Genomic DNA, 14,305 nt, shown 5'->3' with positions numbered 1-14,305 from the left:
TCACAGAAAACGGTCCAAACTTCTCAGAGAGAGCGGTCGGTATTCACTAAAGCCTTCATATCTCAGGCTCTGTAGTACATAGAAACATAAAAATAAAAAGCATTTGAGAGCTTAACCCTTTGGCTTTTCGTATTATATTTGCTCTAATGTTCATTAAAAAAAATCTTAAAAATCTTTAACCCCAAAAAATAAAAAGATTCTAATGCATTTTAAGACATGTTAATAAAGATTACGGCAAATGTAACCCTTCCAAATAAAAAGCCACGGGTTTAAGCTGTCAAATGCTTTTTATTTCATGTTGATAGCTACTATACAGGCTGAGGAAATACGTTCTGAACCCTTGACAATTACTGCAGCAACGTTATAGCGTTAGCGTTAACGTTAACGATCTCTGTTTTGCAGTCGTTGTGAAGACAGTGAAAAGCCCCGTTATCTAACAACCACAACGGTAGTGAAACAACTTATCCAGCTAACGCTAGCTAATTAAATAACGTTACCTGATGTTGTAGAAGTTGATGCCTCTCTCAACGTTACAGCTGAGGAGGTGCTGCTAACGTTAGGTGCCTGCTTCATTCACCCTCAGCCTATCTAATACGTTACAGTCTTCAGCATTTAGCTACTGTAAATATATCTTGTGTTTGACCATGCTTCCTCAAGTTTGAGGTGTTTCCCTGGCCAGCTTTGCAATTCACATCACAAATGTTGCAACCAGTGTTGTCTGAGTCTATCTTGGGAAAGTGTAGCCACATTTTCGGCTGCTCCCGTTTGTTGACGTTTCAGGTAGAGTGACGGAATGACGTAACGCGCTCTCACGTGTTGCCTTAAGGTTCCGTCGGAATTTCTATTTTACCCACTCTCTTCTATTACTCAGATGCGTGTCGAGGCGAATCATTTTGGCCTCGATCAATTTAATTATTCGAGTTATTCGAGGTACTCGAGGAATCGTGACAGCTGTTCAGATGTGCGTTTACTGCGGGGGTTAAATCGAGACATCGACTCAGCCTATGGCTGCTAGGAGTGCAGCTGAGGGCCGGTCACATGGGTGGAGTCGGTCACTCAGTGAGTTGAAGCCCCACCTAAAGGACTGTCCATGCCAGGTCACTCAGCAGAACATGTGAGATTGCAGTCACGATCCAGCTGCTGTGGCTGCCTCAAACTCAAACCATTTCTTCCCACGGCGCAGCCGAGGGCATCACAAGCCAAGTTCAGTCAGTCAGTCAGTCAGTCAATCAGTCAGTCACTCAGTCACTCAGGTAACGCTTAGTACGATGATGTGCTTTGTCAGATGGCCTATAGAGGGCATTTTTGATTGAGATTCAGTGTTCCCCATTAGGGATGTTCATCAGTTATCGAAAATCGATAATTGATCGTTAAGGAATGGAATCGATCATGTGGAATTCTTATCGATTTTGTTATTATAATTTCTTTTTCTTTTTTTCTTTTTTTTTGCGGACTAGGTTTGGGTGGAATTCGTTCCTCCTCGCCCCACTCCATTGCACAGCTGACTAACGTGAGGTGGAGCTTCATATAGTCTCTAGTTTTCTGGCTGGGCACGGGCCTTTGCGCCAACAAAACTGTTTTAAACATGGGGAATTCACACCGGCATGCGCCGGGGACAGCAGTGTTGGAGAGGAGACACATTGAAATAAAGAGTTCATTGAGGAGAACACGTTGTCTTTCGTATTTTATGCCATAGGCATTCATTTTGTAAAAAAAAAAAAAACAATTATTATTAATATGATCGATAATCGATAATTGATCGTTAATTTTCCCCGATTTTCGATTATGGAACTTTTCAAAATGAACATCCCTATTCCCCATAATGCATAACATCATAAATTGGTCGGTATATAAACTGCTGAAGCAAACTAGTCGCTGCCCTACAAACTTTAACAGTAGGTGATGTCATCTTGTTGTATTTAAGAAATGTTAGTGGAATGAGGTCATGTAACCGTGTTGCAGTGCTTCAGTGCACTGTGGGTGTGTGCACAATCTCTGCTTGTTTATAATACATAGAGGTCAATGCTTTTTTTAAGCTTGCATCTTTGTTCAGTCAGACTGTTTCTCTAACCCGATCTTAGGCCTATTTGCAAGCGATCAGATATGCTCTGGCAAATCACAGCCAAATTTGTTTCACTGACAGGTCTGCTGATGAGAGTGCCAAAGTTCGACTGTGGTTGCACAGTACAATGTTATTTCTTCTCCTTAATTTGTATTTTTTAATAGGCTATTTACTCACAGCTTCTAGCCTGTTACTTTCTTTGCAGTTTCTAAACTAACTTTCTACCTATCGTTTGGCAGCCTCCACCTGCAGCCTGACAACTATAGCCGAAGGTTGTCAAAATTGTTAACACATCAATCTGTTACTCATATCGGTTTCAGTTTATTCAGCATGTTACTGTGGCACTCTGTGGCAGTTTTGCTGGAATGGCTTTATTAGGTGTATGGTTAGTCTGTCTGCCATATTGAGCCAATGGTCAACCTTCAGCTGGTCAGAATTACCATGAAGGTACCAATTTAAAACCTGGTAAATGTTCTAACAAACAGACATTTAAATATCTGACAACCCTCCAGTCAGTCATTTCAGATAGATTTGGGAGGAAAAGAGATGTACCGGAATGAGGTGGAATTCAAACTACAAAGTCGTTGGGAAACAGCAGATGAGAGTCTGGCTGGCTGGAGCTTCTCAATCTGAGGCAAAATGATTCAACTGCTGCTCAGGGTACCTACTTCCTTTGAAACTCCTTTCCCCTTGTAGCAATTCAGATCGACAAGGATGTTTCTTGCTGCCTGCTGGAAGACAGTCAAGCCCCCGCTGATCAGGTGCACAATCGTACGGGACATTTTTGTGGCACAAATTGAATGCTGGGCAATCTGTAACCGCAGCAACGTGGCAGGAAGTGAAGCTTAAATGCTTTCAGCGGGGAAACACGCTGACTGAGAGAAGCAGATAAGATGGCCGCCGGTCAAGTGAATTGACCAAGTCTGATATCACATGAACACGTCTGACTGGTCATTTCAGCACAGACATGTGTTTTTGGTTTTGATAAGTAACTATGTTTTTGCACATTCTGTCTGAGTGTAAAGACTCAACATGAGGCCTTGTGTTACCCACTTGTGCTCTCTTGAAATTGACATGATGTTGCATAGCAAATCATTTTATATTCAAAGACAAAAACAACAAACACTTCCCTGCCTCCTTACAAACACACACACACACACACACACACACACACACACACACACACACACACACACACACACACACACTAGCTGTGTGTGTGTGTGTGTGTGTTTGTTTGTAAGGAGGCAGGGAAGTGTTTGTTGTTTTTGTCTTTGAATATAAAATGATTTGCGCGTGAATGTTGAGTGTGTGTGTGTGTGTGTGTGTGTGTGTTCTGTTATTGTGACATTTGTTGATAGAGAGGGGCAAAAAACCAGCACTCAAAATAATTCCTTTTGGTTGTTTTATTTACCTTCAAGCAAGTGACAATGTACGTTTCGGCGTGGAGCCTTCCTCAGCATTGTGCTGACAGAAGACGGACATGACGTATAAATAGTGTCAAACCGGAAATACAATCAATTACATTATCAAGTACTAGGAAATATCTCACAACATAAAATAACAATGAATATAATATCAAAAACATCAGAGAATATCAAAAAAGAGATAAAGGTACAATTTTAAACAGTATACTTGTATATAAGTCTGTATATATTACACAGCAGGAATGCAATAATGTTTTGCAGACGAGAAGAATGAGGCTGGATGGCCACACTTGTGTTAAATAAGCACAGATGAAAAGTCAACATATTAGAATAACAAAAATCAGTAAGAAAATATTTAAAATAGAATTAGAAAAATACATAATATAATGCATATAAGTGAATGCATCGGATAGAGATACTGCAGGTCCACACATGACGCTCCCACACTGCCTTACAGTGCAAGAGCATCATGCGTGAACCCACAGCACATCCACCCGACGCACCCCCTAAAGAAAACAACCTAGCAAAAGTTCTTCATTCAAGCCTTTGGGGTGTTCTGTCTGTAAGGTATGTATCCAAAATGCCTCTCTTTGTAACAAGGCCTTGTCTCTGTCACCCCCCCTCTTCAGTGGACTGACCTGTTCTATACCCTGGAACCTGAGGGAACACACGTCGTGACCAAACTCATTAAAATGCCTGGCGACAGAGGATTTTATATCTCTGTTTCTAATGCTACTCTTGTGTTCTGAAATGCGAGTTTTCAACTCTCTGATAGTTTTTCCAATGTATACTAGCCCACATGGACACTTCAATAGATACACAACAAATTTAGTTTTACACGAGATCCTACTCTTAATTGAGTACTTTCTTCCAGAGTGAGGATGGAAGAATGTCTCTCCTCTGATCATAGCATTGCATTGAATACAGTTAAAGCAAGGAAAATTACCATTCTGTACATCAGACAAAAAATGGGAGGGGCCAGGGGGGCGTGTGTAGCAGTCAGCTCTAACGATCATATCTCGTACATTTCTTGCCCGTTTTTGAGCAAACAAGGGAGGCTCGCCAAATAAATGGCCCACTTGGGGGTCACTTTGTAAGATATTCCAGTGACTTAAAACACATTTTTTTATTTCCTGAGAAGCAGGTGAAAAAGTAGCAGCACACACTATTCTAGACCCTCGGGCAGGGGTGGACTTCGGGACCAACAGGTCCTCACGTTTCAACCCCCTAACTCTCTGTAGGCTGTTCTCAAGGATTGTGTTGTTAAAACCTTTTACCCTGAACCTTGTACATAGTTCAGCAGCCTGCTCTTCAAACATGTGGTCAGAACTGCAAATCCTCCTAATCCTCAAAAGTTGACTGTATGGCAAACCTCTTTTGAGGCTGGGGGGATGATAGCTAGAGTAGTCCAAGAAACTATTCCTGTCTGTCTGTTTTCTATACACCTTTGTCAGTAGTTGTTCAGATTTGTTTACAGAAACATCAAGGAAGGAGACAGTGTCTTCACTGTATTCTAGAGAGAATTTAATAGATGGTAGTCTGGAATTAATATAAACATTGAACTCCTCTAGTTGAGAGTGTGTCCCAGAAAACAGAAAAAATACATCATCAATATATCTGAACCAACACTTCAAAAAAATGGAGAAGGGGTTGTTATTATATACAAAGTCTTCTTCAAACTTTCCCATAAAGAGGTTTGCATAATTAGGGGAACATGGACTACCCATAGAAACTCCCTGGCATTGAAGATAGTAAGAATTCTCAAATTTAAAATAATTGCTATTAAGGATCAATCTTGACAAATCAACCAAAAAGTCAGTCGGGGGCTGAAGCGTCGATCTTCTATTCAAAAAATGTGTTAGAGCTTGTAAGCCCTCCACATGAGGAACATTAGTGTATAGACTGTTGACATCCATGGTACATAAGAATACATTCTCATCAGTGAGCTGTACAGCACCTAACCTATTCAAAAAGTCAGTGGTGTCTTTCAAATAAGAAGGAAGATCAGATACCAACACTTTAATGTGTCTGTCAAGATATTGAGAAATAGGCTCAGTAAGAGATTGTGTGCCAGCCACAATAGGCCTACCAGGCACTGGCTCAACACAGCTCTTATGGATTTTAGGTAAAGTATAGAACACAGGTCGCACAGGGTGCTTCTGTAACAAGAATTTGAATTCGTTTTGGCTGATAAGAGAATTAGCAAGGGCTGTACTAAGAAAATGCTCAACATTCTGAAAAAATTTAAGTGTGGGGTCACCCATTAGGGGAGTATAAAAATCTGTATTACCAAGTTGTCTCAAGATCTCTGTTGTGTACGCTTCTTTAGTCTGGATGACAACAGCGCCCCCTTTGTCGGCATGTTTTATAACAATAGTCGAATCAGTAGAAAGTGCACGTAATGCTTTCTTTTCTTGCAACTCTATATTAGAATAGAGTCTCATTTTATTTTTGTACAAGTGTACCTTTGTAGCTACATCCTCTTCAACCAGTCGGCAAAAAGTGGCCACGGAGGGGTTCAGGGCAGGCGGAACAAAAGTACTTTTAGCCCTCAGGCCTGGTTCAGACGTGGAAATAGGAACAGTCTGTGAAGGATTCAAACAAGGACGTGAGTGGGGGGCTCCCTTATCAAAGAAAGCACGTAGTTTAATGTTTCTCAAAAATTTAAACATTTCAATCCTAGTTCTAAAAGAATCAGCTTTAGCAGAGGGAATAAAGGATAAACCTTTTGAGAGGATGGATGCTTCTTGTGGAGACAGGGACCTGCTGGATAGGTTGATCACGTTTTCGCCCTCTGCCGCCGATTCCCTCTCCCTCTGCCGGTGCTGGCGGTGTCGCTTGCCTCCTCTTCGGGTTGGGCGGCGTTTGAGGCCCATATTCTGGTCTGGTACCTGCGTTGTGGGGGTACGCCTAAAAAAGGCTCCCGTCTGGAGCCCCTCATTGGCCCGTCGCTCCCCGAATCCTCCGTGGACAGCCCGTTATAAGCTGTGTGTTCTTCTCGTCTGCGTCGGTATCTCTGATAAGAACCTGAGCCGTCTGATGACAACCAGGAATAGACACGTTTGTTCTTATAGTCAAGGGTGTCTCTGCGATATTTGTTAAGCTTCACTTCCATGACCTGCTTCTCATATGTGTCTTTCAAAGTCATACATGTTGTTTCAATCTCTTTGAGCTGTTGCACGTCGATCTTGTTGGTCATCTCTTTCTTCAGATCCATGATCTCTTTTCTGGTTGTGGACAGTTCAGCGTCAACATGCTTAATGACAAGGAGCATGAGGTCAAAGGAACATTTGTTGAGAATTTCACACCATTGTTGGCAAAACTCGCTGTTGTCTCTTCCAAGCGCTGGTTCTTTGTTCATGCGTAGCCCTCTCGGTATGCGTTTGTTACGCCAGTACTGCGAGAGTGTGGAGCCGTGGAGGCTGGAACGGGTCTCTTTCTTTAGTAGAAACTCGTAGCGTCTGGCTAGTGAGGCCACATTGTCAGAAGCAAGGACATCGGAAGACAGTGCAGTAGACACGATTGGAAATAAATCGTGACAAGGTTCAGGGTAAAAGGTTTTAACAACACAATCCTTGAGAACAGCCTACAGAGAGTTAGGGGGTTGAAACGTGAGGACCTGTTGGTCCCGAAGTCCACCCCTGCCCGAGGGTCTAGAATAGTGTGTGCTGCTACTTTTTCACCTGCTTCTCAGGAAATAAAAAAATGTGTTTTAAGTCACTGGAATATCTTACAAAGTGACCCCCAAGTGGGCCATTTATTTGGCGAGCCTCCCTTGTTTGCTCAAAAACGGGCAAGAAATGTACGAGATATGATCGTTAGAGCTGACTGCTACACACGCCCCCCTGGCCCCTCCCATTTTTTGTCTGATGTACAGAATGGTAATTTTCCTTGCTTTAACTGTATTCAATGCAATGCTATGATCAGAGGAGAGACATTCTTCCATCCTCACTCTGGAAGAAAGTACTCAATTAAGAGTAGGATCTCGTGTAAAACTAAATTTGTTGTGTATCTATTGAAGTGTCCATGTGGGCTAGTATACATTGGAAAAACTATCAGAGAGTTGAAAACTCGCATTTCAGAACACAAGAGTAGCATTAGAAACAGAGATATAAAATCCTCTGTCGCCAGGCATTTTAATGAGTTTGGTCACGACGTGTGTTCCCTCAGGTTCCAGGGTATAGAACAGGTCAGTCCACTGAAGAGGGGGGGTGACAGAGACAAGGCCTTGTTACAAAGAGAGGCATTTTGGATACATACCTTACAGACAGAACACCCCAAAGGCTTGAATGAAGAACTTTTGCTAGGTTGTTTTCTTTAGGGGGTGCGTCGGGTGGATGTGCTGTGGGTTCACGCATGATGCTCTTGCACTGTAAGGCAGTGTGGGAGCGTCATGTGTGGACCTGCAGTATCTCTATCCGATGCATTCACTTATATGCATTATATTATGTATTTTTCTAATTCTATTTTAAATATTTTCTTACTGATTTTTGTTATTCTAATATGTTGACTTTTCATCTGTGCTTATTTAACACAAGTGTGGCCATCCAGCCTCATTCTTCTCGTCTGCAAAACATTATTGCATTCCTGCTGTGTAATATATACAGACTTATATACAAGTATACTGTTTAAAATTGTACCTTTATCTCTTTTTTGATATTCTCTGATGTTTTTGATATTATATTCATTGTTATTTTATGTTGTGAGATATTTCCTAGTACTTGATAATGTAATTGATTGTATTTCCGGTTTGACACTATTTATACGTCATGTCCGTCTTCTGTCAGCACAATGCTGAGGAAGGCTCCACGCCGAAACGTACATTGTCACTTGCTTGAAGGTAAATAAAACAACCAAAAGGAATTATTTTGAGTGCTGGTTTTTTGCCCCTCTCTTATTATTTTTTGAGCCGTGCACCGTAACTTTTTGAAACTTTTGAGAGTGCTCACCAGTCGTGACTTCTAGTCACTGACTATTTGGACAATTATTTTTGGGTGACGCACCTCTACCTACCTTCTACCTGCCAGAAACGGACTAAGATGGCGTCGTACCAGGAAATAGACGGCCTAACAGATGAAAGAGCTGCTACTCGGGCCTTCTCGGATTCCGACTCCGATGGTATTTTAAATTTATTTCCAATCGTGTCTACTGCACTGTCTTCCGATGTCCTTGCTTCTGACAATGTGGCCTCACTAGCCAGACGCTACGAGTTTCTACTAAAGAAAGAGACCCGTTCCAGCCTCCACGGCTCCACACTCTCGCAGTACTGGCGTAACAAACGCATACCGAGAGGGCTACGCATGAACAAAGAACCAGCGCTTGGAAGAGACAACAGCGAGTTTTGCCAACAATGGTGTGAAATTCTCAACAAATGTTCCTTTGACCTCATGCTCCTTGTCATTAAGCATGTTGACGCTGAACTGTCCACAACCAGAAAAGAGATCATGGATCTGAAGAAAGAGATGACCAACAAGATCGACGTGCAACAGCTCAAAGAGATTGAAACAACATGTATGACTTTGAAAGACACATATGAGAAGCAGGTCATGGAAGTGAAGCTTAACAAATATCGCAGAGACACCCTTGACTATAAGAACAAACGTGTCTATTCCTGGTTGTCATCAGACGGCTCAGGTTCTTATCAGAGATACCGACGCAGACGAGAAGAACACACAGCTTATAACGGGCTGTCCACGGAGGATTCGGGGAGCGACGGGCCAATGAGGGGCTCCAGACGGGAGCCTTTTTTAGGCGTACCCCCACAACGCAGGTACCAGACCAGAATATGGGCCTCAAACGCCGCCCAACCCGAAGAGGAGGCAAGCGACACCGCCAGCACCGGCAGAGGGAGAGGGAATCGGCGGCAGAGGGCGAAAACGTGATCAACCTATCCAGCAGGTCCCTGTCTCCACAAGAAGCATCCATCCTCTCAAAAGGTTTATCCTTTATTCCCTCTGCTAAAGCTGATTCTTTTAGAACTAGGATTGAAATGTTTAAATTTTTGAGAAACATTAAACTACGTGCTTTCTTTGATAAGGGAGCCCCCCACTCACGTCCTTGTTTGAATCCTTCACAGACTGTTCCTATTTCCACGTCTGAACCAGGCCTGAGGGCTAAAAGTACTTTTGTTCCGCCTGCCCTGAACCCCTCCGTGGCCACTTTTTGCCGACTGGTTGAAGAGGATGTAGCTACAAAGGTACACTTGTACAAAAATAAAATGAGACTCTATTCTAATATAGAGTTGCAAGAAAAGAAAGCATTACGTGCACTTTCTACTGATTCGACTATTGTTATAAAACATGCCGACAAAGGGGGCGCTGTTGTCATCCAGACTAAAGAAGCGTACACAACAGAGATCTTGAGACAACTTGGTAATACAGATTTTTATACTCCCCTAATGGGTGACCCCACACTTAAATTTTTTCAGAATGTTGAGCATTTTCTTAGTACAGCCCTTGCTAATTCTCTTATCAGCCAAAACGAATTCAAATTCTTGTTACAGAAGCACCCTGTGCGACCTGTGTTCTATACTTTACCTAAAATCCATAAGAGCTGTGTTGAGCCAGTGCCTGGTAGGCCTATTGTGGCTGGCACACAATCTCTTACTGAGCCTATTTCTCAATATCTTGACAGACACATTAAAGTGTTGGTATCTGATCTTCCTTCTTATTTGAAAGACACCACTGACTTTTTGAATAGGTTAGGTGCTGTACAGCTCACTGATGAGAATGTATTCTTATGTACCATGGATGTCAACAGTCTATACACTAATGTTCCTCATGTGGAGGGCTTACAAGCTCTAACACATTTTTTGAATAGAAGATCGACGCTTCAGCCCCCGACTGACTTTTTGGTTGATTTGTCAAGATTGATCCTTAATAGCAATTATTTTAAATTTGAGAATTCTTACTATCTTCAATGCCAGGGAGTTTCTATGGGTAGTCCATGTTCCCCTAATTATGCAAACCTCTTTATGGGAAAGTTTGAAGAAGACTTTGTATATAATAACAACCCCTTCTCCATTTTTTTGAAGTGTTGGTTCAGATATATTGATGATGTATTTTTTCTGTTTTCTGGGACACACTCTCAACTAGAGGAGTTCAATGTTTATATTAATTCCAGACTACCATCTATTAAATTCTCTCTAGAATACAGTGAAGACACTGTCTCCTTCCTTGATGTTTCTGTAAACAAATCTGAACAACTACTGACAAAGGTGTATAGAAAACAGACAGACAGGAATAGTTTCTTGGACTACTCTAGCTATCATCCCCCCAGCCTCAAAAGAGGTTTGCCATACAGTCAACTTTTGAGGATTAGGAGGATTTGCAGTTCTGACCACATGTTTGAAGAGCAGGCTGCTGAACTATGTACAAGGTTCAGGGTAAAAGGTTTTAACAACACAATCCTTGAGAACAGCCTACAGAGAGTTAGGGGGTTGAAACGTGAGGACCTGTTGGTCCCGAAGTCCACCCCTGCCCGAGGGTCTAGAATAGTGTGTGCTGCTACTTTTTCACCTGCTTCTCAGGAAATAAAAAAATGTGTTTTAAGTCACTGGAATATCTTACAAAGTGACCCCCAAGTGGGCCATTTATTTGGCGAGCCTCCCTTGTTTGCTCAAAAACGGGCAAGAAATGTACGAGATATGATCGTTAGAGCTGACTGCTACACACGCCCCCCTGGCCCCTCCCATTTTTTGTCTGATGTACAGAATGGTAATTTTCCTTGCTTTAACTGTATTCAATGCAATGCTATGATCAGAGGAGAGACATTCTTCCATCCTCACTCTGGAAGAAAGTACTCAATTAAGAGTAGGATCTCGTGTAAAACTAAATTTGTTGTGTATCTATTGAAGTGTCCATGTGGGCTAGTATACATTGGAAAAACTATCAGAGAGTTGAAAACTCGCATTTCAGAACACAAGAGTAGCATTAGAAACAGAGATATAAAATCCTCTGTCGCCAGGCATTTTAATGAGTTTGGTCACGACGTGTGTTCCCTCAGGTTCCAGGGTATAGAACAGGTCAGTCCACTGAAGAGGGGGGGTGACAGAGACAAGGCCTTGTTACAAAGAGAGGCATTTTGGATACATACCTTACAGACAGAACACCCCAAAGGCTTGAATGAAGAACTTTTGCTAGGTTGTTTTCTTTAGGGGGTGCGTCGGGTGGATGTGCTGTGGGTTCACGCATGATGCTCTTGCACTGTAAGGCAGTGTGGGAGCGTCATGTGTGGACCTGCAGTATCTCTATCCGATGCATTCACTTATATGCATTATATTATGTATTTTTCTAATTCTATTTTAAATATTTTCTTACTGATTTTTGTTATTCTAATATGTTGACTTTTCATCTGTGCTTATTTAACACAAGTGTGGCCATCCAGCCTCATTCTTCTCGTCTGCAAAACATTATTGCATTCCTGCTGTGTAATATATACAGACTTATATACAAGTATACTGTTTAAAATTGTACCTTTATCTCTTTTTTGATATTCTCTGATGTTTTTGATATTATATTCATTGTTATTTTATGTTGTGAGATATTTCCTAGTACTTGATAATGTAATTGATTGTATTTCCGGTTTGACACTATTTATACGTCATGTCCGTCTTCTGTCAGCACAATGCTGAGGAAGGCTCCACGCCGAAACGTACATTGTCACTTGCTTGAAGGTAAATAAAACAACCAAAAGGAATTATTTTGAGTGCTGGTTTTTTGCCCCTCTCTTATTATTTTTTGAGCCGTGCACCGTAACTTTTTGAAACTTTTGAGAGTGCTCACCAGTCGTGACTTCTAGTCACTGACTATTTGGACAATTTGTTGATAGAACCATAACAAATTAGGTAGGAGAGGGAGAGAGATTGAGAGAGACGGAGAGTTTGTATAGCCAATCAATCTCAGATGTAATAAACGTCTGGTGTAGATTGATTCAGTATCGCTGCCTGTCAGAAGACACCTGACAGAGAATCACCTGACACCTTCTGACACCTTCTGTGGATCTGCGTTGTTTGCCATCTTGCTGCAGGAGACAGTGTGATGCTGTAAGCTCAGGCTGTCATATTTGGACGACAAGGCAACGGAGAACTAAAAATATCTCACCGCTAATGATCCCGTGGTCGTTCTCTGCAACTGATTAAAGGGCGCAAACTGCTAATCTATGACTTTTATTGCCCCCTTTTGGCAGCCAGGAGGCATTACAGCAACAACGACATGTCTTTGACAGCTGATGCAGCCTGTAAATGACACAATAAAGCTCGCTTTTTACAAGAGAGACAAGCACGGTAGCTAAGTGCAGCAGAGCTCCAACACAAACGTCTCATGAAGAGGTGATATCAAAGTCCCTTTAAGGAAAGTCGGTTCAGTCTTAGTAACGTTTTCTTTGTAGGTTTGTGACTAACAAGGCTCCTATCCATTTGAATGGAGAGTCTTCTATATCTAAAGTTATGACATAAGTGAAAAATTTGCATTGCAATTTGCATTGCATATTTACAGAAACCATAACACCATGGAGTGTTAAAATTTGTTTCAAAGGACACTGGTGGTGTCACAGTTTCTCTATATATTTGAGAATATCACATTATTAAATACAATTATTTAGAATCTATTAATAAAGCAGTTACTGGCAGAGATGGTTGGTGTTGCCTCCAAATGGTGTGAGTTGTTGTAAATAACAAAGTATTGCCATCGCATAAAGCTGAAAGTATGATTTATGGATTTTAATTATGATATGCACACATTGGCCACTTTTGCTTACGACACATTTTACATAGACCCGCCATGTTAGTGTAGTATGGATTTTCCCACACACACAAAAATATAGTGCATGTCTCTATACTGTATAATACTGTTTCTGGCAATATATCAAAATGAAAATTATTAATATTGATACAGTTTTGTCATTTGCTTTTTTGTCTTGAGACAAAAACATCTTTCTCTTATAGTCCACCAAAACAAAAAGAGTACAAACCAGAAAGTGAGTTTTGAAAGCCAGAAATCTCAGAACACGGTGAACTATAACCCCTAAGCCCATTCACACTCCTGCACATATCCTCATTTTGTGGTTTGTGACAGTAAAAATCTTACTCGTTGCATCTGTAATAACGAGTTGGATTAGTAAAGGAGAGTGCAGACCTCCGCCAAGGCCAATCATCCAGTCTGCTATGATACAAATGTCCTGAGTCGGATCGGATCCGTTCCAAAATGTAATGGGTTTTTCCTTGGCCCATGCTACACCCTATCAAGGTTCATGAAAATTGGCCCAGTAGTCATCCTGCTAACAGACAGACAGACACACAGGCAGTCAGACAGACAGGCAGGCAGGCAGTCAGGCAGACAGACAGACAGGCAGTCAGACAGACAGACAGACAGACAGACAGACAGACAGACAGACAGACAGACAGACAGACAGCCAGACTGACAGCCAGACAGACAGAGAGACAGACAGACAGACAGACAGACAGACAGACAGAGAGACAGACAGACAGACAGACAGAGAGACAGACAGACAGGCAGGCAGGCAGGCAGTCAGACAGACAGACAGACAGACAGACAGACAGACAGACAGAGAGACAGACAGACAGAGAGACAGACAGACAGACAGACAGACAGCACTGAAAACATAACCCCCTTGGTGGAGGTAACAAAGACGAAAGAAAAAGCCACTTGGATGTCATTTCAGTTCCATTCCCCTCAGTGTGAGCATCAGTCTGAGAAGGCAGACTTCATCAGGCGTCGCGTTGCTCAGAGGGTTCAGCTATTGGAGGCAGCTCAAGTCCACTCTATTAAGAGACTGAATGAAGGAGCACTGATATCAA

The 14,305-nt window shown here is 41.9% G+C and overlaps 2 protein-coding genes across 2 annotated transcripts in view; both read left to right on the top strand.

Moving 5' to 3' along the window:
• Positions 1 to 14,305, top strand: part of sorcs1 (sortilin-related VPS10 domain containing receptor 1) — a gene marked incomplete at both ends in the record, with an annotated part of 211,539 nt that overhangs the window by 22,690 nt on the left and 174,544 nt on the right. The window lies entirely within an intron of this gene.
• Positions 8,340 to 9,648, top strand: LOC310793675 (uncharacterized protein). The gene is made up of 2 exons (XM_083655528.1): positions 8,340 to 9,425; positions 9,566 to 9,648. Exon 1 carries the CDS (start codon positions 8,529 to 8,531, stop codon positions 9,369 to 9,371), a length of 843 nt encoding a protein of 280 aa, XP_083511654.1. The 5' UTR covers positions 8,340 to 8,528; the 3' UTR covers positions 9,372 to 9,425; positions 9,566 to 9,648.

This window comes from Poromitra crassiceps (assembly GCF_964638095.1).
Source record: "Poromitra crassiceps genome assembly, chromosome: 19".
Classification (NCBI taxonomy): domain Eukaryota; kingdom Metazoa; phylum Chordata; class Actinopteri; order Beryciformes; family Melamphaidae; genus Poromitra; species Poromitra crassiceps.
Note: the sequence above shows the minus strand (reverse complement) of the source record. Positions and strands in the feature narration are given on the sequence as shown.